Below are 26,822 nucleotides of genomic sequence, written 5' to 3'. Positions count from 1 at the left end.
CTCCTTAATGTCCATCACCCAGTTATCCCATCCCTCCACCCCCACCCCCAGCAGCCCTCAGTTTGTTTCCTGTGATTAAGAGTCTCTTATGGTTTGTCTCCTTCTCTGGTCTCATCTTGTTTTTTTTTTTCCTCTCTTCCCCTGTGATCCCCTATAGTTTTAACCTCTTGATTGCTTTCCACTTCATCACTCTCTACTTCTTCCTGAGAGAACATTTTCAGATAGTGCCCCACTTCCTTTAATATTCTGAAGTTTCAGTACAGTCTTCCACTGCTGCTAACATAGATTGAATTTAATGTGTATTGTCTGTAATGTTTTCTTCTCAAGCAAACCCCTTCCACCCACAGAATGTTTTGATCCTTTCACCTTGTGGTAGGCAGAACAAGAGCCCCATGTCCTCATCCCCAAAACTGAATATGCCTCACATGGCAAGAAGGACTCTGCAGATGTGGTCAAGTTAAGGATCTTGAGATAGAAAATTATTCTGGATTATCCAGGTGAGCCCAGTGTCATCATAGGTCCTTAGAACAGGAAGACAAGAGGGCCAGAGTCAGAGAAGGAAATGTGAGGATAGCAGCTGAGGTCAGAGAGAGAGAGAGATTTAAAGATGCTATGCTGCTAACCTTGCAGATGGAGGAAGGATCCAGGAGCCAGGGAATGCCTCTTAGAAGCTGAAGGTAAGGAAACAGATTCTCTTAGAGCCTCTAGAAGAAATGCAACCCAGCCTTCACCTTGATTTGAGAACTTCTGATCTCCCAGACTGCAAGATAACTTTGTGTTGTTTTAAGCCATCAAATTAGTGGTAAGTTGTTACAGCAACCATAGGACACTAATCCAGATTTCATGCAAAAGGGACTTTGCAGTTGTGATTAAAGTTATGGGCCTTGTGATAGGGAGATGTCCTAGATTGTGTGGACTGGCCAGCTCTAATAACTTGAGCCCTTAAAAGCAGTGAGATATATCCAGCTGGAGTCAGAAAGAGATAGCAGCAGAGGGCAGAAGAGAGATGAGGCAGAGAGATAGGTTGGAGAGAGATTAAATGTGAGAAGGACTCACCCCACACTTACAGGATCTGAAGATACAGGAAGGGGCCACAAGTCAAGGACTGCAAGCAGCCTCTAGAAGTTGAGGAGGATCCCTGACTGACAGCCAGCAAGGAAACCGGGACTCAGTCCTACAACCTCAAGGAACTGGATTTAGCAACAGCCTAAATGAACCTGGAATTAATCCTCTCTTAGAGAAGTGGAAGGAAGGAAGGAAAAGAATAGGGCCCTGTTGACTCCTTGATTTTAGCCTTATGAACCCCAAAGCAGAGAAAACTAGCCAAGCCCACCAGACATCAGACCTACAGAAATGTAATAAATTGGGTTGTTTAAAGCCACTGAATTGTGGTAATTTGTTAAAACAGCAAGAATGAACTAATACACATCTCAGGTTACTCAAATTGAGTCAATCTCATAAGGTAGATTTTACTCACATAATGAGAGGTCTGGATACAGGGAAGTACTGGGATTCATAATTCAGCAGCTTGATTCCATGGTCAGGGATCTAGATCCTTCCACCCTTATGCTTTGCCATCCTTGAAATATTAGCCTCCTTTTCTAGTGATCACAGATGGCTGCAGCCACTCCAAGAATCCCTTCCAGATGAAGAAAGAAATTTTTTTCTTAATGTATCTCTTTTAAGAGGAAAACAGACTTTCCCAGAAGTCCCCTAGAAGATATTCCATCCTGTTTCATTAGCTAGAACTGAGTCCCATGGGAATCACTAGCAAGGAGAATCAAAACAGACTTGGGACAGTTAGGATTCTCCTGAGTCATGTAGGGTAGGGATGGACAACTGAGCAAAAGTCCAGGCTCTGCTGCATGGGAAAAGAACAGATTATGACCATTGATATCAACCGGCAGTGTCTGCCACAAGTGATTTACTTATCCTAGAACAAAGAGTAGATTGGTGCAGAGCGGAGGATTCCCAGCTGAAAGATGAGTGGATCAGAGTGAGTCCAACTCAGCGTGCACTCATGGGTTTTCAGGTATCCTCAGCTAGAGGAGCAGGTAATTATGCATGGCTTTTATGCTAACTTCTGTTATCTGAGAGGCGTTTATCCAATGTTGGTCTGCTGGGTCAAGTTAGGATTTTCCACTGTCATTGCCATTGCCATTGCTTTTTTCCCAACATTCTCAACTCCTGGAACACATGCAAAGCTACCTCCTCCTTCATGCAAGATCCCATGGTCTTTCTGTCTCCATTCCCACCCGCTGTTTTATTTGCTGAGACCTTACCTCCCAGGAGACACTGGTGCCACCTAATGTGCCCCTACTTCCTGTCGTTTCCTCTTTTTGGAGGACCACAGTTTCCCAATAAATGTAGAAAGAGAGGCATTGATTAGGAGGAGGGTAGTGTAAGATAGAAAAGGTGTATTTTGACTATATTAGAAAGTAGAGCCCGTAGTAAGAGAGAAGTGACTGCCCAGCTTTCTACTCAGAGCAGTTGTGGAATCTCTGCGCCTGGGGCAGACTTTGGATGAGGAGCTGTGTTTTAGGCTGGAAGATTCATCCTAGATCCATCAGTACAACTTGCTTCAGGCATCAATTGAGTTGAGCTCCAGTGGTTGTAGGGAAGTGCCTGTCAGCCTCTGGAATGGCTGCCAGTCCCAGTGCTCAGTGTTAGAACATTCAACCTCCCCACCCCCTATATTTTCATAGGTAGTTTGAGGGAAGACAGATCAGAACGCTAGGCAAGAAATCTTTTCAAATAAAATGACTGTTCATCTAGTTTAAGTGGCAGCCCATTTGAATGTTAATGAGTTTGGAGGCAAGGCCTGGGAGACCTTAGATGTTATTAGCATATGTGCTCCCAAAAGTGGGTTAGACTATAGGGATTAAGCCAGGTAGGAAGGACCAGGAAGAGACTGAGCCAAGAGGGGCACTTAACTGGCAGGGAGCAGAATTTGGGGCAACATAGGAGAAGCAGAGGGCTGGGGAGTAGGTCAGCAACCAGATATCAAGTGGAGACAAGAATGGGGAAAATCTGGTCCACTCCTATAGTCCTGAAGAACTAGGGGGAGTGAGAGCAGGAGGGTGGGTAAAGCCATAAATGCAGAAACCAGAGCAGAAACATGTGGGATTGGGGTTATCATTAATAACAAATACTAAGTGGGATGCCTGGGTGGCTCAATCAGGATTGAGTGGCTGACTCTTGGTTTTGGCTCAGGTCATGATCTCAGGATCCTGGGATTGGAGCCCCTACTAGAGCTCCACGCTCAGTGGGGAGTCGCCTTCAGGGTAGGATTCTCTTTCTCCCTTTGCTGTCCCCCCTCCCTGCAAGTGCATGTGTGCTCTCTCTCTCTCTCTCTCAAAAAAAAAAAAAAAAGACACTAAGTCTGAGTGATGCCCTGGGGCTGGCAGGAGTCAAGCTGGATGGCTAGGTAAGCACTAGGCTGCTGGAGGTGCTGTGTCGAGTATGGTGGGTGCTGTTGCTGCTGTTCTGTGTATGCTGCACCCGCCTCAGTCCTGAGATGCCCAGGCCATCCCTGCTGCACACATGATGTCCCCCAGGCAGTCTGCAACACTGTCAGCAAGCAGGGTGGACAGGCCAGGATTTGTCAGCAGTAGGAAGGAAATCAGTCTAGTCTTCAGAAGTCTGGCTGTCCAGAGAGCAAGAGAGGAAGGAAGGAAGAGAGGGAGAGAGGGAGGCAGGGAGAGAGGGAAGAAGGCCATCAGGTAACAAGAGAAGAAGGGAGAGAAGAGGACAGGAGAGGAAAAAAAACAGTTTATATATATCTGGCCATCTCCTTCCTCCACTTAAAATCCTCTAACACCCAACTGTTGGTTAGTACTAGTAGTCATCTCTGCCTTTTTCCCCACACTGCAGAGCCCTGATTTTTGTTCTCTTGTCCATGTCTACCTTCCATGACTCAGGTGAATCCTAATTGAATTGATCCTTGCTGGTAATGATTTCAGTAGTTGGCCAGTGCCCCAGTTCCAGTCAATGAGATAGGTCAGAAGGTCAGCAAAGGGACCCTCTCCCTCATGAGTTCAGAAACTCATTCAAAAATTGTTAATGATTTGGGGCGCCTGGGTGGCTCAGTCGTTAAGCATCTGCCTTCGGCTCAGGTCATGGTCCCAGGGTCCTGGGATGGAGCCCCGCATCGGGCTCCCTGCACAGTGGGAAGCCTGCTTCTCCCTCTGCCACTCCCCCTGCTTGTGTTCCCTCTCTTGCTGTGTCTCTCTCGGTCAAATAAATAAATAAAAAATCTTTTTTAAAAAATTGTTAATGATTTATATAGTCAGCTTATTAAATGTTGTTCACTAAATAATCAGTGATTAAAACACACAAGGCCCTTGTGCTCATCACACATGTCTGTTCTCCCAGTTCTCCCCAATAAGCTCCATGAAAGCAGAGATCTGCCTTTTTTTCCCCAGCTTCTGGAGTGGTAGCTAGCACACAGTAAGCACTCAATAAAAACTTGAAGAATGAATGAATGAGCAAATGAATGAATGAATGAGCGCAGAAAGTGGGGAATTAAGGGACTCAGACATTGGGGGCATCTCTCACGTGGCCTGGCCAGTAAAACATTTGCTGGGATAATCAACTGTCTACTTTGTCTGGGACTGAGAAATTTCCTGAGATGTAGGACGTTCAGTGCAAAGACTGAGAAAGTCCCAGGCAAACCAAGACAAGTTGGTTACCCTATTCATGACCCTCCAAAGCAAAGGAGTTCCTCTGATTCTCCCTCACCTCCCACCCTTCTCTACCCATAATCTTCTGGGTTCATCTTTCCATTCCACCTCAAAATGAAAGGAAATTTTTCCAACCTGGTTATTGCTTCCTAAAATGGCAGGTTCTCAAGCCTGATGAGCTATCTATTTGTACCATCAGAATTTTAAATCCTAGACCCTTCATTTCTGGGAAGAGTACAGGCCTATTTTCAACCTTTTGTATTCATCTTTTTCAACTTCCTTTAGCTTCCTCATCTCTTTACCCTTTGCTCCCAAGACTGTCCAAGCAGTGCATGGTGGGTACAGAACTCCTCGTCCTTTGGAAGGTCTCCCCAAATCAAATCACTATAGGGATGCCAACTAGGAGGTGCAGAACAAGTCAGTACATGCAACAAAGCATGAACATTTGTGCATCTTAGCCTCCTATTTTTGAGACACCTGCCAACAACTCTTCCATTGCCTCTACCAAGCACTTTTTCTCTTCTACAATGAAATCTTTAGAGAGAAAAAGGGAAAATATAGGTTTGGAGTGTATATGGACATGCATCTAAACTGTCAGTGGGCTCTTACTAGACAAACTGAAATTTACTGTTAATGTAAACCAGGAAAACTCTGAAAATGACCAAAAAAGCTAATGGAGACCCAAACTGCAATCATTTTTTTGTTTGTTCTATGGCTTGGGGTAATGGTGTAAGGCTCTGAGCTCTTGCCAGAATTTCAGTTTTCTGATTCCTTGCCCAAGTGTTCTCTGTATTCAACGTCAACATGATACAACATCTATGTGTATATATGTCAGTAAATTATTTTCATATTCATTTCTCTATTTAAATATTTCAATTGGACATTTTTTAAATAAGCATCTAGAACAAATCTGCACAAGGGAACAGGTGTAAAGTTTTTTACTGATGCAGATTGGTTGGACTACTTAGTAAGGATTGTTGAATTTGGGGCATATTTCAATAAGGAAGAAATTCAGTCTTTGACAGGTTTTAAAGGTAAATCCTGCTCTCAAGGCATTTTTATGGGTTCTTCTATGACCTATACTGGGCATTTTTATGGGTTCTTCTACAACCTGCCTATCACTAGGATCCTTTGTGGTGTTCCTGGCATGCACAGTGACAGGGATGCCAACTAGGAGGTGCAGAACAAGTCAGTACATTGGCCAGTGCCCCAGTTCCTTTGAAAATCAGGTGGTTCACCCTCCTTTTGGCAGCCACCTTACCCATCAGGCTCTAGCAGGATCTAACATGGCCCCAAGGCTGTTTCTTTCCCACAGCTCACCTCTGGCCTTTGGGAAACAGTCAACACATCTGTTTTTACAAATTAACTCCTCTTTACTTCCCTGTGTGAGCCTCTTTCCAGTCAAGTTTATCACAGTTAAGTTTCTGAAACATGAACCAGAAACCAGTCCGTTGTATGTCCCAAACCCCAGGAGTCACAAATGAAGCTCTTTAAGTGTCCTGTTAAAGCCCCTTATTCCATGTGATATGGTTTCTGTTGATGCTCTGCCCACATCCCCTTCACTAGGTGGGTACACCCATCTCCTGGTTGCTGTGTCAGTAACAACTCACAGCTGCCCCTTACCCAGCTAATGCCCCTCCAAGGACCAAGAGCTGCCTCACCTGACAGGTCACACCTCTCACACCCACGTTAGCCAGTGGCCGATGACTGACATGGGGCCCAAGAGGCCAGACCCCTTGCCTCGAGGTGGGACCACTCCACGGGGTACTTCATGCTCCAGAGCTCCCTGTGGGATCAGGCTGAAGCTCATCTCCAGCTGAGACCTCACCCTTGCTCAGCTCCTTCCCCTATCCCCCATGCTTCTCTCACTTCCCACCTCCTGAGAGCATGCCCTCAACAAGCCACTTCACAAGGATTCATGTCTCAGGCTCTGTTTCTAGGGAATCCAACCTAAGACATAACCTACCATCCATGGAAGCAGGTTGAGTGGGTGAAACTCACAACACCCTATCAGCTATTTGCAAAAACCATATGTCCATCTGACCATATCCACACTTCATGCCCTTCAGTGGTAAGTGGCAGTGATAAGTGACAAGGGTATCCAAATAGATTTTAACCACTTTCTTGTTAAATCCAGCACAGGTGGGCAAGGGGAGATGGTAGCATCTGTTTGCTTTGCTAGGGGCCAGGAATGGAATAATTTCCTTTGACTTCCTGATACGATATATATAAACTTCCAAGCACATGACAGGAGCCAGCTATTCATCTGGATCTTTAAAATAATATATTGAGGACTCATTGCATGCCACATGCTAAGTTCTCTGGTAAGCATTATATCATTCTGTCCTCATAGGGATTCTTCAGGGGGACACAATATGATTAATCCTATTTTATTGATCTTCATTCATAAAACTTCATTCATAAAACTCAGAAAACATTCAGCACCTAGGCCTAGTTCCAAACCGAGGTTCTGCCTAATATTTATTCAACCTTTCTCTTACAGAGCCAGTCTCCCCCCTCCCTTCCCCACCTGAAACTGCTCTCCCTTTTCCAATTTGGTGCTCCTGGCCTCAGTCCACAGTGATTCAAGAGCTCCTAATTTCTTCCTTGTTGACACTTTGATGTTTTCTTCCTTGGCATTCAGATCTGCGTGACTTCCGAAGAGGAGCAGGATGGCTTTATCAGAGTCCTCAGTGGAAAGAAGAGAGGCCTCGTCCCCCTGGATGTCTTAGAAAACATCTGATTGCTGGCCCTTCCTGCCTTTGCAGTGGCCAGGCTCCGCTGCGATGTCTCATCTCACACTGTGTCCACGCAGAGGAGCTGCCGCACTGACCCGCCCCCCCCCCCCCCGGGAAACAGTGAGACAAGACTCACGGATCTGAGACTGGGGTACCAGCCACAAGACAGAGGCCCCATCTCACAGCATTGCCGGGCTGCCCACGGTGGGGGCGGGGCTGAGAGAGCTGAGTGCCGTGCAGGTGGTGGTGGCGGCAGGGCGGTAGCCACAGCTGTCCCTGAGGACCCACCTCATCCCTGTCCATGTGATGTAAGTTAGCCCACTGGAGTGTGGCGTGGGCCCAGTGCGAGGCTCGGATCCCCACAGCCAAGTGTGATTCTGGTTCCAGACGCGTGTCCCCAATGCTGGCCCATCCGCATCATCACATTTGCCGTCTCTCTGCAGAGCATCAGGAAGTCCTGCTTCCCAGCCCCCAACATGCGAGGGCTCCCCGCAGCCCCCTCACTTTGTGATTGCGCTGTCTCTTCTGTCCTCCGAGTGAGTCCTAGGGGTGCTGTGAGATGTGAGGACTGAGCTGGTGGCACCAGCTGCTATTCTAATTACCGACAGAGGTGCCAGAGGACATGAGGCACTGATACAGAGGGCAAAGTAGGAGTAGGTGGGGCAGAGAGCCTGATTTATTGAAGATTATGCAGCCCCTTCAGTTAGGAAAGCATTTCCCTGCGGAGATGAACCTGGGAAAGAAAATGGGGCAAGAAGTCCCAGCAAAGAGCCCATTTCATTTCACGTCTTCTGTACTAGGGGCAGCATTTTCCCTCATGCCATCCTGGAGGAACCCCTTTTGGAGGCTGAGCCCACCCTGGAGAGAACTAGGAACATGGAGGAGAACCAATAGCATCTTAGGAGAAAAGTAGCCAAATCAAAATCCATTCTTCTCTAGGGCAGTATATTATACCCTAGCAGATGTAAAATGGAAACAAATCCTTAGTGCTTCATCCCTCAGAAAGTAGAGGAACTTGGGTCCTATTTAGCATCAAGTAGGAGAGTCTCTCTTACTCTATACTTGTACTAATGTTTACAAGCATTCGATATACTGTGATGCCTCCCTCCGCAAGCCTCCTCCTAGCATTCAAACTTGCATCTGATTACTTAGTCATTAATATGGTTAAACTTCAATTCATAATGACCTTGGGATCAATGTCAGCTCAATTTATTTTGTTACAGAGCAATAAAAGCATTAGAACAACTGGTTTTTAAAAGACTTAAGTGGGTACATCTTATGCATGTAAGCATTACTTCCCAAACCCTAGTGTCATTAATCTCCATTTATTTCTTTTGTTACTGCTCAGCATGATGTTGGGAGCTGAGAGGGGATGGCTGCTGGTTTCACAGTAGTTTGGTTGCCTTACTATCATTTTAAAGCCAGCATCCAGAATTTTCTCCCTCTCCAGTACAACCTGCAAAACTGAGTGTACAGAGTCAAGATGGGTTCTCCGAGAACCAGGGTGGATAATATGACTGCCATTCTCTAAAATGGAATGCCAGAGTACAAACACTCTCTGCCTCTAACTGAGTAGTCCATTGAATAAAGACAACACAGTGCCTGGAAGGAGCATAGAAAACGTGTGTCCTGATCTTTCTGGTGGAGTATCCACTGAAGTTTTTGGGTACAGTGGCGTCATATCCTAGACAAATTTAACTTGCATTACAAAATCAGTTTGCCTTTGGAAACCGAATAGAAGGAGGCTGCTGTAGCCAGCCCCCAAGGTGGTCCCCCAGTGCTCCCCCGCATCCTGATATTCTCGCCTTTGTGTGGCCCACTCCCACATTGAATCAGGACCGATCTTATGTGACCAATAAAATACAGCAGAAGTCCTACCACATGACATCTGAAGCTAGGCAAAAGAAGTCCTTGCAACTTCTGTCTTGCTCTCTGGGAACACTCACCGTTGGAACCCTGAGCCACCATGTAAGTTTATCTACTTTGAGGCCACCGTGTGGGGGAGGCCCAGTGGACAGACCATATGTGTCTGCAGCTGGGATTCCAGACATCAGCAGCCATCCCCTCTCAAGTGATAGATTTATGAACCAAGTGATAGATTTATGAACAAAATAAATACGATTTGGTGGTTTTTAAGTCACTACGTTTTGGAGTGATTTGTTTTACAGAAATAGATATCTAGAACAGGGACTCGTAATTTGAGCCAATGTTAGAAAGAAGAAAAAACACACATCCTGCACAAGGAGGCCCAGAATTTTTACAAACATCAAGTACTGGTGGACAGTGAACCCTCCCAATGCAAGATATCTGGTGTTCCTTAAAGATCTGGAGTCTTGCAGATATCAGAGAAAAAGCTACTCTTCAATGCAGATTGCCGCGGATATTCACACACACACATATACATACCCAGACTTTAGGAGCCACAGCATTTATTCTCCTCCCGCCTGTCTGCAGAAATGGCAAGAACAAGGACAGCTGTGACCTACCAAAGTCCTGAAGGTCTCCAAGATTCAAGAAATGGCGGGGAGAAGATCCACCGTTTGGGAATGGGAGTGAGATGAAGGCCTCAAGAGACAGATTCTGGAGAGGGAGAGGGTTGGAGAGGAAGTGCTAATACGAAGGGAAAAAAGGGGGGCCTGAGGGGATATTCTTCATAGTGTGAGAGAACAGCCTTGTGCCCCCTCACCTCCTGCCCCTGCCTGCAGCTAAGGGAGGGCATATATCTAACTGGAACAGGGATGCTCTGCCCTGTACTCCATTACCAGTGCTATAGGACTTGGATTCTATAGAGGTGAATTTGAAGTGAAGAACTGATTAAACCTTCCTCAGGACTTCAGGATGTAAAGAATAGAACTTCTTTTTACCCCATCACCAGCAGACAACTGAGACTCCTTTAATGTGGGCTATGGGCTACAAAGAGAGCCCATGTGTAGATGTCCAACTGACTACTAGTAGGGTTGATTTCACAGACCACCTCCTTCCTCACCTCTACACACCAAATACACACATACACACGCTCCTGTCAGGAAGAAGAGTCCAGCATCTGGGTCATATATTTAAAGCAACCAATGAGATGGTACATGGTAGGCACTTTTTAGAGTTAGTGTTCTTCACTATTAAAGGGGGAAAAATAAAATCAGGGGGAAGGTCATGGTACTTGTAAATAGTCTGGTGTCAAGTACTGCTAAAACGTAAAAAAGCAGCAAGGAGGCCCAAAAGCCAGTCGAGGTCTCTGAAAAGGGTCAGGAAGGAAACCTACTGGTTGACCTTAGCCTAGAACCAGGTGCAGGCAGCTGTAAAAAAGTGTTGTGTGCTCAACTAGCTTAGATTTAAATAAAATAAACCAGGCTTCTTTACTCAGGATTTCCCAGAGCCTTTAATTTCTTAATTTTCACAGTAAATCTATAAAAGGGGATTTAGACCCATGGAACACCTATTAGGATCAACTAGTCTATTCCAAGGCACATAGTTCAGAAAATGCTGTGGTAGAGAATTCTCATATAATATTGGATCCATCTAATACCCTCTCTCTCTTCCTACATCTCACTAAGATACCCATGAATTACTGAAAAGGACAAAAGTACATAATCATAGTAAAAATGGAGGCTGAAAGACAATCTACTCTGGAATCAGTATTTAGGGAGTAGGAGAAAGTGGGATCTGTGTCCCCAGTGGGTGAAAAGCTCAGGAAGAAGAGTAACTTTCTCATGCTCTAATGGCTTTAGCAAATACTGAGCAGTAGGGCGTAGGCTGGTATAAATCTGGGAGTAAAAGAGAGTTCAGCATTGCCCAAAATAGCCTCCCCAGGAAACTGAGTGAGCAGGTGTGTTCCACAGCTTTAACACAAAACAAAAATCCTTACGAACAACTCGGACCAAAAAAAAATTAAAACTGGTTTAATGATATCCCATAACGGTGTCTTAGATTTTGCTCAGTTGCAATTCTTCTGTGTGTTTTGTAGAACACCTGGTGTTTTTGACCCTTAGAATATATTTTCTTTTCCTTAGCTTCCAATAAGGAGTTTTAAATAGTCCTCAATCTTCCCCTGGGTAATAGAAATGTAACTGTACCTCAAAACAGTAACAAGATAATAGCAATTTATTTTATAGTTCCTTTTTAAAAATGAAAAAGTAGTAGGCTTTTTTATCATCTCACCATTAAGTTTAAACAGCTGTCAAACATCTTCCCTGTGTTCATGGAAGTCAGGATGTACTGAAATCCTGAAAATACACCCTGGAAAAATACAATACCTATTTCCAAGAAAAATGGTGGATCCTCTTTAGATTTCCTCCACTGGCCTCATTTCCTCAGGTTCTCAGGTTACACCTGACCCCATCTGTTTTTATGCATGGCAATATTTTTCTTTATCTTCTCCTTTTAAACAAGTTTCCTAAAAATTGTTTTCTTAGTTTACTTTCATTCTTTACTAAGGTAAAAAAAAAAAATCATCCAAGGTTATGACTTTTCCTCTGAGTTCAGCTTTGACCATATGAAAGTGTTCCCATTTCCATTCATTTCTAAATACTCTGTAATTAGAGTTTTGATTTTCCCATAGATTTTTATTTTGTGTGTGTATATGTGTGTGTGATTAGAACCATTGTGCATTGTGGTCAGAAAATATGATCCACAGGGTTTCTGCTTTGAGGAAATTAATTGGCATTTTGTGCTCTAATATATGACTAATCTTTAGAAATGTCCAATGGATGCTGGTAAAAAAAAGAGAACTCATGTCTATAGTATATAAAGTTTAATATGTATCTGCTAAATAAACAAAGTGTTCAGGTCATCTGTGTTCTCATGTATGATTACTAATGTGCTCTCTCAAAGACACGGAAGTCAAGAGTAAACAACAGTGGACTGAAATAAGAGACATCTTGCAAGGATCTCCAATTGCTTGGTTGGTGCCAGCCCTTGGAGGGAGGAAATGCTCTTCACCACAGCTTCCCCTTTTACATTTAGGTTGAATCACTAATGTCAGTTCTTAAGTAAACATTCTCTTTAACTCCCTGGAGGAAACTGTAAAGGACCCACTTTTAAGTGAAGAGGTTCCAAAAATATTCTCAGAAAACTTTAATATTGGGTCAGGGAATTTTGAAAGAAAAAATTACAGTGAAATCAACAATCACCGTTGGGCTAAGACCTCATCACAGCTCCAGTGTGTGCCACCCACAAGACTGGGAATGGTGGAAATAACATCATAAACTGATGAAATGTATTCATACCTAAGAGTCTAAATCTCAACATGGTGAATCACAAGCTGCTGGTATCAAACATGGATGTTTCTTTGGTCATTAGATGCTTGTCATTTTTACAGTGAACTCAACAAATACTTGTTGGAGTCTACTGGGAATGACTGTCATCAAACAATAATACTGAAAATGTATACTTAGTGCTATAATAGAGAAACAACAGTGAACCACAAGAATATGCTAGAATTATGCTGCTTCCATTAGGAACAGGGTCTACAAAAGTTCAAACCTCTCATGCCAAAAACGTTCTGGCTTTCCAAAAGGCAATTTTAGACTGAATGTGGTAAAGCTGCTTTTCGGGTATCTTTTTTATAATTTACCAACACTGGAAGCACTCTAGTTTCATTAGAATTTATGGATGATGAAGGAGGATATTTTGTGGAGATAAGTTGTATTAACCTTAAAAAATAAAACTACCAGTTATTTTACCATCAAAAATGGATTTATTCAGGAAGAGCAGAGAATTGCAATCCCAGATAAGCAAGCTATAGCACAAAGGAGAAGACTGCTCTTTTATAGAGGAAAAGGGGAGGGGCAGTTGGGGAGGCTGTAATAAACAAAAAGTCCATTGGAGGAAACTGGGAGTCCTAAGTATAGTGGCTTTTCATTGGCTGTCTATCATCATGACTGTCTCTAATTAGCTGAACCACTGCTACCAAGGGTGGAGGAAGCCTGCCTTCCTCCTGCTGGGATACTACGGTAGCATCCAGGTGCAAGATTCTGGCTCTTCCTGTTTGGTCTGCAATTGATGAGGAGTGTAGGGCATGACAACTTTCCCTGATGACCTCCCAACACCATTCTAAATAAGATTTCCTTTTACTAATTTTCTCAGGTGAAGCAATATTTTGTAAAAGTGAGCCAGTTCTTCAGCAGGGTGCTCTAGTGTTGAGTGTTTGTGCAATATTAGCAGTATTAGTAGGAGATTGGGTGGGAGATAGAGGAGCTGGTGAGGAGGAGGGGATAGGGTTAGGTGAGCCCATGGTGTGGTGATAGAAGGAGAAGGCTGCTTACTTATCTATGCCAACTCTTATTCCAAAGAGCATTTAGGTTCTTGAGCTCATCTCCAGAGAAATGCCCCAAGGAGAGAAAGCCATCTGGTAAGACCTCATTCATCCCACATCAATCTTGATGTCTAGGACCCTAGAAAAATAATTCAGAGAATAATAAAGTTTAAAACATCTTCAAAATGGAAACACAATAGAGACTTCTTCACAACAGGGGAAACAAGGATTTTTTTTAAATCACAGATCCTGTAATTTGGGCCAGATTCCTACCTTATACATGATGAACCTCACAAGAGCCTTCCTGCTATAGAAAGACCATGAAATTTCTCACCCTAGTGCTGTAGTTGCTTTTCCTTTCTTCAATCACAGGAAAAAAAGGTAAAATCTTAAGTATTCAGAAATTAATTTTATAGAATCCATAACTCTTACAGACATGTGATATTAAAACCATAAAATTCAATGCAATGAAGCAGTGCAAGGCAAATCTTCTTGAGCCAGTGCTGGAAATAAAGAAATCCATGGGCTCTGGGGACCAGTAAATGTTACTTGTACCCAGGAGGATCACCATTCGAGGAGTATCATGAACTCTCAGCAAAGGGTATTGGGTCAGTGAGTGTGCCAGGACTTGGGCAGAAGGGAAGGGGCAGGAAGCAGATGAGATTCCAGTTGGGGCACTCCGTAGGGTGGGGATGGAGCAGCAGCAGGCTCTAAAGGATCACTAGCAAAGTAGCAGGTCCTTGCAGGCTATGTTTCTCAGAACTCTGGGGGGAGATCTGTGTTGGCAAAGGGAAGAAATTCTTTACAAGCCCTAGGAGTGTGAGACCCTCAGGAATGAGCTGAAGTCACAACAGATTGATATTAACCTGACTTTTAGAAAGAGTAGATCCTGATATCTACAGAGCTTTACTTTTGCCCCTGGAGCCTGCAAGCTGGACCCCCAGGGAGCCTCCTTGAACTTTAGAAAAGAACCCTTGGGCCCTACTCCAATGAGACCCATTGAGGACTTTTAACCTCCACACTGTAAAATAATAACTTTGTATTGCTTAGGCCACTAAGTTTGCATCACTTGTTCCAGCACCAATAGAAACATATGGCATCGCACCACCTCTTGGGAAGGTGGAGAGAGAATGGGGGAAATCTAACTGAATGTCATTGTTGCACCTTAAGAACATGGCCAAGGAGAACCAAAGCCTGCAAACACAGATTAGGAACAAAGAAAGAGCTCCCAAAACTCAGAAAAAGCCAACCAAAGAGAATAGGAAAAATGCAATAGTAAGGTAGTAATATGCAACCAGTGTGGGAAGCTATTATTTCCTTTCCTGGATAGTAATAGACCAATTAGCCTCTGAGGATGAGAAAAGTAAGAAAGATGTCTTAGTTTGGCCAGTAAGAGTACATCCAAGAGTGTGTGCACACACACAAACACACACACATTCTCAGATTTAATTAATATTATGCTGTGATACAGATTTTTTAAAAAATTTTATTTATTTATTTGAGAGAGAGAAAGCACATGAGAGGGGGGAGGGTCAGAGGGAGAAGCAGACTCCCTGCTGAGCAGGGAGCCCAATGTGGGACTCGATCCCGGGACTCCAGGATCATGACCTGAGCCGAAGGCAGTTGCTCAACCAACTGAGCCACCCAGGCGCCCTATGCTATGATACAGATTTAAGCAGTTATATGTTCTTTGATTCAGCTCGTTGGTTTCAAAGCTTTCCCTTACCAGTTTTATTCACATGAAGCAGGGTCTCATTGTCCAGGTCTCTGGAAGGAGCCCCCCTGGACCTCTCTTTTCTTGCAGCTGGCTTCAATCCCTTCTTCCTCCACTGTCCCCATCACCATCACCACCCAAGACCCGTCCTACTAGAAAAAAATCCAGCCTCCTTAAGAAAATAACAACTCTCTTGTATATTGTAAATTTCATAGCCACCAGAGATGAATGTAAAAGATTTTTCCCCCCTCCCAATTTCTATTTCTCCCAGAGGGGAAGGGTGGATTTTGGTTTCAGTGACCTCGGCTTTGTGTGATAAGGAGGTAACAAGAGCAAAGGTGAGCTCCAGTGCCATGATAAGGAGATGGTTAGATGTTGGGAACTCCACTCCCGGCTCTAATTTGTTTTTCAAATGCACTTTATATTTCAAGACAGATCAATCTTGAATGCAGTAATAAGTAATTTATAAAGCACGGGGAAAGGAGATGTCTAATCAAAAATGGATTGTGGAAAATAAGAATATAACACAACTGGGGTGAGTCAGGCAGATGAAGAAACCCTGGGAGGGTTATGAGACATCATAAAATGTGGGTGATATCAATATTCTGTAAGGGTTGGGGTAAAAACAGAATTGGTACTGGGAGAGGTGAAATGGAAGGGAAGACACTCCTAGGAGCAAGAGAGGGGGGCAGGCTACAGATGAGGGAGACCCATGTCTGAGTGGCAGAGCCTGTAGCCATATAGGGCAATGACAAGGGACCCGTGGCAGTGCAACAAGGTCAGCCAGCCTGCTTGGCAGCCTCATCCTGGCACTGTGTGCTCAACAGCTCCCCCACCATTGCAAAGGCTTTTTTGGTGGTGGTTCTTCTTCAGAGGCAATCTCAAAGCCAGAATCATCTTCCTAACGCATCACTTTGATCCTGTTGCTTCCCCACTCAAAACCCTCCAGTGGCTCCCCGCCCCTCCCCATCCCCCCATCCCGGTCTACAGAAGCAAGTGCAGCCCCTACAGTGGAGTCTTCTCTGATGACCCCAGACCAACCTCAGTACCCCTGAAACTACACAGCCTTGACCAGATCCACTCAATTGGCATCTGTCATTTCTTGTCCAACCGCTGGCAATTTTTAAGGTTTATTTCAGTAAATAGACTCTACACTCCTTGAGGGCAGAATGCTAGGCTGGATCACCCTGGAGAAGGAAAACACTCTCTTTGTGATAAGTTCAGAGTACCATGGAGTCATTTCTCATCCCCAGCCCCGTGGGCCATGACCAGCACACCATTCCGCCTCTTAGCACATCAGGGTCATGGCACTGGATAACCATGACCTCTGCTATAACAGATTGGATCAGTCAGCAAAGCCCACCAAGATAGAGATCAAATTCGAGACTTGGACTAGAGCTTGGGTTTTGTCCTGTCCCTTGGCAGGGAATGCAGCTGCAGTCTCAGTCACAAGGTAAGGGTGTGATGTTGCAGATCCATCATCACCTCCTGAGAAACAACTTAAAGAGCACTTGATGACAGGGCTGCCTCCACAAGGCCCCTTTGTGCATCTACTGTCCTCCACCTCCATCACGTTTCAAGACAACTCAGGTTGTGGGGCAATGAGGGGAAAGAATAGGAATTGTTTGGATTGTATGATTTTTAAGTCTCAAGTTATGAGTGATGTTAATAGCAAAGTGTATTGAGTAAGTCTGTGTCTTAGATTAATGGTAAGACTTGCATTAGCGCCCAGAAGGAGAAACTGTGAGCCTTTCACCCAGATGTTCCCACAAATTGTCCCAGGCCTCATGCAGTGTCATGACAGGTAGCGGCTCTGCACTCAGACTAGCTGTGTTCCCATCTGGCTCAGCACCTGCCAGTTGCGTGAACTTACAGCCCATTTCCTCAGTTGTAAAATAAATACCAAATAATGCCCATCTCATTTAGACTGTTTAGAGAATTAAATAGGAAGATCTTAGCACAGGTTATGGTACATAGTAAATACTCAGTAAAATGTATCTATAAATATACATCACGTATGTAGTGAGGATAACCTCCTTGAATCTACTACACATTTAATTGATTGCTCTCTGGCTCTCTATGCCTTCCCAAAACTTCCTACCTCATCTGCTTTATAAACTAGATGCTTACATGTCCTTCTCTCTGACTAGATTATAAGCAACTTAGGGGAAGGGACTGATTTTTCTCACACTTTCAGCAACACACAATGTGAAATGTCCAGCTGAATCTCTTTTCCTTGCACCTGAGACAGTTCTCTACATATAGTGAATGATCAATAACTGTTTTTCAGGTTAAACTGAATTTGTCTCCAAAACAGAGGTGCTCTCTGAGGTCTTTTCAACCGTTGAAACCTATAAAGGGTTACTAGGGAGTCTCAAGTCCATGGCCCAGAAAAGTCTAAAGCCTCCATTACCAGGAATATAACTGGTACAGCTACATTGAAAAACAATATGGAGGTTCCTCAAAAAATTAAAAATAGAACTACCATATATGATCCAGCAATCCCACTTCTGGGTATAGATATCCAAAGGAAAAGAAAACAGGATCTCAAAGAAATATCTGTACCCCCATGTTCACCACAGCATTATTCACAATAGCTAAGACATGGAAAGAAACTAAATGTCCATCAATGGATGAAAGAATAAAGAAAATATGGTATATATATTCCATATAATACCATTATAGTTCCAATATTCCAATAGCATTCCATTGTGTGTCTGTGTGTATATGTGTGTGTATAATTGAGCCTCCATCACAATCTCCAGAAATTCCCAAAGTCTATGTTCTTCTGGACTCCCTTTGCCTCCCTATTCCCTTGCAAAGCTGTTTCTGTTTCTGCACTACCTCAGGCTGGATGCTGAACTCTGTCTTCTCACCAGTGTTTACAAGAAATCCACTCCCATAAACCGTGGGCTGAGGTTCATACACTTGACACGATGATGTCAGCAAGAGACCCAGAGAGGACAGCCCATGACACTCCATCAACTCACTGTCCCCTCCCTGCTCCTTCTGCTTCCTCTCACCTCCCCCCAGAAGCTCCAGCTCCTTCACTTTGCATATCCAAATGCTCAGAAGCACAAGAGGTCTTCTTTCTGACAACACCTACTCTCTGTAGAAAGACTTAGATGACATAATAAAAAAAGAAAGAAAGAAAAGGAAGACTTAGATGACAGTTAAAATTATAATAATAAAAAGTCAATCTTTAGTTACCAAGGAAAGCCTCTATTTAAAACAACACATTCGAACAGCTCCAGAGGTTTCTCCCCCCCAGGTCTGTGGCCTGCCACTGGCCCTAGAGGATACAACTCCATCCTCAGCATCTTAGAAGGACACTTCATACATTCTCAACTTGTGCCATGTGGCGAAGCCAACTGGGATTTGTCTTTGCTGTTTCCATGTCATCTTTTTAACACTTACTTTTTGAAAGGTTTCCCATGTGATCTCCTCAGCTGACTGTTGATGTGAGCGAAGTGTATGCTCATTTGTTTATTAATGCCTTCCTTTCAAGCTGAATACAAAATGATTTTCACTGGGTGTCTGATTTGAGATCTGGATAATTACTGCAAACAGACTACTTGTGGAATGTCATCTTTCCAACATACCACAGACAAGAAACAGTGAGGGATTCTTGGTGATGCTTCACTCTTGGAGAAATAGAAATTAGACCCCTGACTGAATAGCAGAAATGGGATGGTCTGAAACACCATGATTTTACTGCACAAGTAGGCTTTTAAAAAATAATAATAATAATGATTCTGGCTTTTTTTTTTTTTAACATGTGTATCCTTCAGTTCCCTGGAGCTTCCTTCCCAGAACTGGGTGTATTTGGCCTCCCTTTCATAAGAATTCTCATTAACACAAACTTTCTTCCAAGGAGTATAATCTGTTTCACAAATGGGCAAAAATAGTGACAATATTTTTGCTCTTTTATAAGTCTAGGTGTGCTACTGATCCAACTGTGTACTCTAAAATATATTAGCTATAGTCCAAAGATTTTTGTCTTTACTTCTATTACCACCTCATCACATAAGAACATAAATAGTCAATGCTTAAAATATAGCTGTTGACCTAGAAGACAACTATTACTGTTTGATAAGAGTGAGAGAACATGGATTTTTTTTTTTTTATACAAACAACATAACTTGGAACCCTGATTTGGTTCCTTCCTAGCTTGTGGATAAAATGCTTAATCTTTCTGAGCCTCGGAGATAGTAATACTTACTTGGAATAATTGTTGAAGGGATGAAGGGAGATATTTATATGAAAGGGTATGGTGTATGACTGGCACATGAAAGGTTCCACAGTTCTTGCTCTTGTCCCCCAAGAATGGTATTATCCTAGTAAGAGGTTGTTGCCCAACTGTAACCTGTCGACTAAAAGGATCCTCTTCTGTTATAAGATATTATAAATATTTTTGGAATATCTTTGTTCAGTACATGAATAGTTAATAGTTAATAACCCAGCATAGTGTATACTGATCTCTAATTCTCCTGTTAAATTTGTCTGGACACAACTGTAAACAGAACACACCAAAGATTGGCCCACACCCCTGTTGACTGACCACTGCCTCCTTCAAGAGCTATGGGCAAAATTCTTTATGCTTATATGGTCCCTATGTCTGAAACACTCAAAGCATTTTTCCAAAGATTAAATCAGAGGTTTCATGTGACCCTGGTTAATAAATGTCAAGTCTCCAATGTAAAACCTCAGAATATCCTTTTGCGGAAGGTGGCTGACAACCTTATCTCCCATACAAATAAACTGAGGCATGGAGGAATAAATCAGAGGGCTTGTTACAGATTCTTCCCTCCTCATGTACACTTTTAGTTTATATGTGAAGACCAGTGTTCATGGGAATGTACAGAGTATCAGCAGGGATCCCCAAAGATCCTGGTTGTGATTTCTTGGAGGAAAAATAGTCTAGGATTCTCTTAACATGGCTGAGAGGGTTAGGGGACATCAGGGGGAGGGAGGTAGTGTTGAGGCAGGGGCTTCCCTAATGGGGTAAAGAGTCTGAGTCAGTGATGTCAGCATGAGCAGATAAGCCAGAACTCCAAAGGTGGGTGGTTGTGGCACCTTTCATGGAAAACACAAAGTTCCCATTTTGAGCTAAGTTCCTATGGCTACTGTTAGCCTCTACCTAGGAGGAAAGAAGAGCTCAAGAGGGGCTAAGGAGGAGGTCCTTTGTGCACAGAGAGGGTGAGAGTGCTCTGATGAGCAGTTGTGAAAGGACTGAGGTTCAAACCTCCATCTTAAGACAGTGTCAGCAACTACAACAGAAAGAAGCAGGATGACTGGGGGCCGAGCAAGATGGCGAGGGAGTGGGAGACCTGGATTTCATCTGGTCTCAGGAATTCAGCTGGATAGGGATCAAACCATTCTGAACACCTACAAACTCAACAGGAGATCAAAGAAAAGAATAGCAGCAACTCTCTGAACAGAAAAGCGACCACTTTCTGGAAGGTAGGATGTGCAGAGAAGTGAATCCGAGGTGATATTCGGGAGGATAGATGGTGGGGGAGGGGGCCTCCGTCGGCCGCTTCTGGCAAGTGATAGAGCCCCAGAGCACAAAATCAGAACTTTTAGAAGTTGACTCCGCTGAGGGACGTCACTCCAGTGGCTAAGCAGGGGGTGGAACCCTCATGGGACAGTGTGGTCTCAGGACCCTTGGGGTCACAGAAAGCCCAGGGGTGCCTGAGTGTGGCAGAGCTCCCAGGGATCGGAGCCGGGAAGCCGGCTGCAGAGACAGAGCCAAGGTGCGAGCTCACAGCTCAGGTTTGCCATAAACTGTGATCCACGGCACAGTCAGGCCACTGCTCCTCCAGCAGGGACCCAACAAGAGGCAGAAATGGGGAGACTCCCCTTCCTCCCCTGGGAGGAGTGGTGCAGGAGCGCACTGCAGGGATCTGCTGGGTTTGGAGATTCCAATGGGGTCAGGTGCCAGAGATAGAAATGCTCAGTCACAGGCCAGGTGAGCGCAGAGTGTGGCCGGAGACTGGGGAGATGGGAATGACTGACTGCTTTTCTCTGGGGGCTCACTGAGGAGTGGGGCCCCGAGTTCTCAGCTCCTCTGAGGCAGAGATTGGGAGGCTGCATTTTCAGTCTCGACCTCCAAAGCTGCATGGAAAGTTTGCAGGGAACAAAAACTCCTGGGAGCCGCAAACCTGAGCAGATTACTTAGCCCAGACAGGGCAAGGGCGGGGCAATTCCACCTCCGGCAGAGACATTTGGAAACCATGGCAACAGGCCCCTCCCCAGGAGATCAGCGAGAACAGCCAGCCAAGACCAAGTTTACCGATCAGTGAGAATAGCAGAACTCCAGCGCTAGGGGAATAGTGCACATAGAATTCATGGCTTTTTTACAATGATTCCTTAGTCTTTCCAAGTTAATTTTTTTTAACTGTCTTTTTTTTTTTTTGAATTTGTCTTTTTCTCTTTTTCAACCAACATCTTATCAATCCCCTTTTTAAAAACATTTTTATTTTTCATTTTTAGAGTCATTTTCTATCCCTTCATAGTAGTTACCCTTATTTTTGGCATATATATACAAGTTGTTCTGTCTTTAAAATTTTGAGATACAGTTTCTTCTAACAGATAAAAATATACCCTAAATCTCTAGTGTATGGCTTTGTTCTACTCTCCTGCCTGATCACATTCTCTCCCTTTTTTTTTAAATCCTCTTCTTTATTTTTTCAAACAACTTCTTATCAATTCCTTTTATAAAATTTTTTATAATTTTCATCTTTACAGTCATATTCCATCCCTTCATCCTATCAACCCTTATTTTTGTACATATATGTTTTTCTTTCTTTAAAATTTTGGGAGGCACTTTCTTCTAAAAGACCAAAATACACCACAAATCTAGTGTGTGGCACTGATCTATGCACCAGCCTGATCATATTTGATCATATTCCGTTTTTTTTTTGTTTTGCTGTTTTTGTTTGTTTTTATCTTTTTCTTTTTCTTTTTCTTTTCTTTCTCTTTTCTTTTTTCTTTCTTTCCCTTTCTCTTCCCCCAGCTTCAGGTCTTTTCTGATTTGTTTAGTGTATATTTTCTGGGGACATTGTTACCCTGTTAGCATTTTGTTCTCTTATTCATCTATTCTCCTCTGGACAAAATGACAAGATGGAAAAAATCACCTCAACAAAAAGAACAAGAGGTAGTACCAACTGCCAGGGACCTACTCAATATGGACATTAGTACGATGTTGGATCTAGAGTTCAGAATCATAACTTTAAAGATACTAGCTGGGCTTGAAAAAAGCATGGAAGTTATTAGAGAAACCCTTTCTGGAAAAATAAAAGAACTAAAATCTAACTGAGTCAAAATCAAAAAGGGTATTAATGAGGTGCAATCAAAAATGGGGGCACTAAGTGTGAGGATAAATGAGGCAGAAGAGAGAATCAGTGACATAGAAGACCAAATGATGGAAAATAAAGAAGCTGAGAAAAAGAGAGATAAACAACTACTGGATCACGAGGGCCGAATTCGAGAGATAAGCGATACCATAAGACGAAAAAACATTAGAATAATTGGGATCCCAGAAGAAGAAAGAGAGAGAGGGGCACAAGGTATATTGGAGCAAATTATAGCAGAGAACTTCCCTAATTTGGGGAAGGAAACAGGCATCAAAACCCAGGAAGCAGAGAAACCCTCTCAAAATCAATAAAAATAGGTCAACACCCCAACATCTTATAGTAAAACTTACGAGTCTCAGAGCAAAGAGAAAATCCTGAAAGCAGCTCAGGAGAAGAGATATGTAACCTACAATGGTAGAAACATTAGATTGGCAACAGACCTATCCACAGAGACCTGGCAGGCCAGAAAGGACTGGCATGATATATTCAGAGCACTAAATGAGAAAAAAATATGCAGCCAAGAATACTATATCCAGCTAGGCTATCATTGAGCATAGAAGGAGAGATAAAAAGCTTCCAGGACAAACAAAAACTAAAGGAATTTGCAAACATGAAACCAGCCATACAAGAAATATTGAAAGGGGTCCTCTAAGCAAAGAGAGAGCCTAAAAGCAACATAGACCAGAAAGGAACACATACAATATACAGTAACAGTCAAGTCACCTTACAGGCACTACAATGGCACTGAATTCCTATCTTTCAATAGTTACCCTGAATGTAAATGCCCCAATCAAAAGACACAGGCTATCAGATTGGATTAAAAAACAAGACCCAGGGGCACTTGCGTGGCTCAGTCATTAAGCGTCTGCCTTCAGCTCAGGTCATGATCCCAGGGTCCTGGGATCGGGCCGTGCATCAGGCTCCCTGCTTTGCGGGAAGCCTGCTTCTCCCTCTCCCACTCCCCCTGCTTGTGTTCCTGCTCTCACTCTCTCTCTCTCTGTCTGTCAAATAAATAAAATCTTTAAAAAAAAAAAAAAGACCCATCAATATGCTGTCTGCAAAAGACTCATTTTAGACCCAAAGACACCCCCAGATTGAAAGTGAGGGGGTGGAAAACCATTGACCATGCTAATGGACACCAAAAGAAAGCTTGGGTGGCAATCCTTATATCAGACAAATTCGATTTTAAACCAAAGACTATAATAAGAGATGAGGAAGGACACTATATCCTACTTAAAGGGTCTATCCAACAAGAAGATCTAACAATTGTAAATATCTATGCCCCTAACATGGGAGCAGCCAATTATATAAGGCAATTAATAACAAAAGCAAAGAAACACATCGACAACAATACAATAATAGTGGGGGACTTTAACACCCCCCTCACTGAAATGGACAGATCATCTAAGCAAAAGATCAACAAGGAAATAAAGACTTTAAATGACACACTGGACCAAATGGACTTCACAGACATATTCAGAACATTCCATCCCAAAGCAATGGAATATACATTCTTCTCTAGTGCCCATGGAACATTCTCCAGAATCAATCACATCCTAGGTCGTAAATCAGGTCTCAACTGGTACCAAAAGATTGGGATCATTCCCTGCCTATTTTCAGACCACAATGCTTTGAAACTAGAACTCAATCACAAGAGGAAAGTTGGAAAGAACTCAAATCCATGGAGGCTAAAGAGCATCCTACTAAAGAATGAATGGGTCAACCAGGAAATTAAAGAAGAATTTTTAAAATTCATGGAAACCAATGAAAATGAAAACACAACTGTTCAAAATCTTTGGGATGCAGCAAAGGCAGCCCTAAAAGGAAAGTATATAGCAATACAAGCCTTTCTCAAGAAACAAGAAAGGTCTCAAGTACACAACCTAACCCTCCACCTAAAGGAGCTGGAGAAAGAACAGCAAATAAAGCCTAAACCCAGCAGGAGAAGAGAAATAATAAAGATCAGAGCAGAAATCAATGAAATAGAAACCAAAAGAACAGTAGAACAGATCAACGCAGCTAGGAGCTGGTTCTTTGAAAGAATTAACAAGATTGATAAACCCCTGGCCAGACGTATCAAAAAGAAAAGAGAAATGACCCAAATCAACAAAATCATGAATGAAACAGGAGAGATCACAACCAACACCAAAGAAATACAAACAATTCTAAGAACATATTATGAGCAACTCTATGCCAGCAAATTAGATAACCTGGAAGAAATGAATGCATTCCTAGAGATGTATCAACTACCAAAACTGAACCAGGAAGAAATAGAAAACCTGAACAGACCTATAACCACTAAGGAAATTGAAGCAGTCATCAAAAATCTCCCAACAAACAAAAGCCCAGGGCCAGATGGCTTCCCAGGGGAATTCTACCAAACAGTTCAAGAAGAATTAATACCTATTCTTCTGAAACTGTTCCAAAAAATAGAAATGGAAGGAAAACTTCCAAACTCGTTTTATGAGGCCAGCATTACCTTGATCCCCAAACCAAAGACCCCATCAAAAAGGAGAATTACAGACCAATATCCTTGATGAACACGGATGCAAAAATTCTCACCAAAATACTACCAATAGGATCCAACAGTACATTAAAAGGATTATTCACCACGACCGTGGGATTTACCCCTGGGCTGCAAGCTTGGTTCAACATCCGCAAATCAATCAACGTGATACAGTACATTAACAAAAGAAACAAGAATCATATGATCCTCTCAAAAGATGCAGAAAAAGCATTTGACAAAGTACAGCATCCTTTCTCGATCAAAACTTCAGAGTATAGGGATAGAGGGGACACACCTCAATATCATAAAAGCCATCTATGAAAAACCTACAGCAAATATCATTCTCAATGGGGAAAAACTGAAAGCTTTCCCCCTAAGGTCAGGAATGTGGCAGGGATGTCCACTATCACCACTGCTATTCAACATAGTGTTAGAAGTCCTAGCCACAGCAATCAGACAACAAAAAGAAATCAAACGCATCCAAATCGACAAAGAAGAAGTCAAACTCTCACTCTTTGCAGATGATATGATACTCTCTGTGGAAAACCCAAAAGACTCCCCCCCAAAACTGCTAGAACTCATACAGGAATTCAGTCAAGTGGCAGGATATAAAATCAATGCACAGAAATCAGTGGCATTCTTATACACCAACAACAAAACAGAAAAAAGAGAAATTAAGTAGTCAATCCCATTTACAATCACACCCAAAACCATAAGATACCTACGCATAAATCTAACCAAAGATGCAAAGGATCTGTACTCAGAAAACTATAAAATACTCATGAAAGAAATTGAGGAAGACACAAAGAAATGGAAAAATGTTCCATGCTCATGGATTGGAAGAACAAATATTGTGAAGATGTCAATGCTACGTAGAGCAATGTACACATTCAATGCAATCCCCATCAAAATACCATCCACTTTTTTCAAAGAAATGGAACAAATCATCCTAAAATTTGTATGGAACCAGAAAAGACCCTGAATAGCCAGAGAAATGTTGAAAAAGAAAAGCAAAGCTGGCGGCATCACAATTCCGGACTTCCAGCTCTATTACAAAGCTGTCATCATCAAGACAGTATGGTACTGGCACAAAAACAGACACATAGATCAATGGAACAGAATAGAGAGCCCAGAAATGGACCCTCAACTCTATGGTCAACTCATCTTTGACAAAGCAGGAAAGAATGTCCAATGGAAAAAAGTCTCTTCAACAAATGGTGTTGGGAAAATTAGACAGCCACATGCAGAAGAATGAAACTGGACCATTTGCTTACACCACACACAAAAATAGACTCCAAATGTTTGAAAGACCTAAATGTGAGACAGGAGTCCATCAAAACCCTAAAGGAGAACACAGGCAGCAACCTCTTAGCCCTCAGCCGCATCAACTTCTTCCTAGAAACATCGCCAAAGGCAAGGGAAGCAAGGGCAAAAATGAACTATTGAGACTTCATCAAGATAAAAAGCTTTTGCACAGCAAAAGAAACAGTCAACAAAACCAAAAGACAACCGACAGAATGGGAGAAGATATTTGCAAATGACATATCAGATAAAGGGCTGGTATCCAAAATTTA

The 26,822-nt window shown here is 43.0% G+C and overlaps 1 protein-coding gene across 3 annotated transcripts in view; it reads left to right on the top strand.

Moving 5' to 3' along the window:
• STAC (SH3 and cysteine rich domain) overlaps positions 1–12,206 on the top strand; it is a 158,738-nt gene extending 146,532 nt beyond the window's left edge. For all 3 annotated transcript variants that reach the window (XM_045904071.3, XM_045904073.3, XM_045904070.3), the window contains one exon: positions 7,327–12,206. In XM_045904071.3, coding sequence (XP_045760027.1) covers positions 7,327–7,425 — 99 coding nt within the window. In that variant the 3' untranslated portion in view covers positions 7,426–12,206. The remainder of the gene's footprint in view (positions 1–7,326) is intronic.
• The last annotated feature ends 14,616 nt before the right edge of the window (positions 12,207–26,822 follow it).

Source organism: Mirounga angustirostris, unplaced genomic scaffold, assembly GCF_029215605.1.
Source record: "Mirounga angustirostris isolate CCGP_5_RB_7025 unplaced genomic scaffold, mMirAng1.0.hap1 SCAF_1, whole genome shotgun sequence".
Lineage (NCBI taxonomy): Eukaryota > Metazoa > Chordata > Mammalia > Carnivora > Phocidae > Mirounga > Mirounga angustirostris.
The sequence above is the reverse complement of the archived record's forward strand: the minus strand, read 5'-3'. Positions and strand labels throughout refer to the sequence as shown.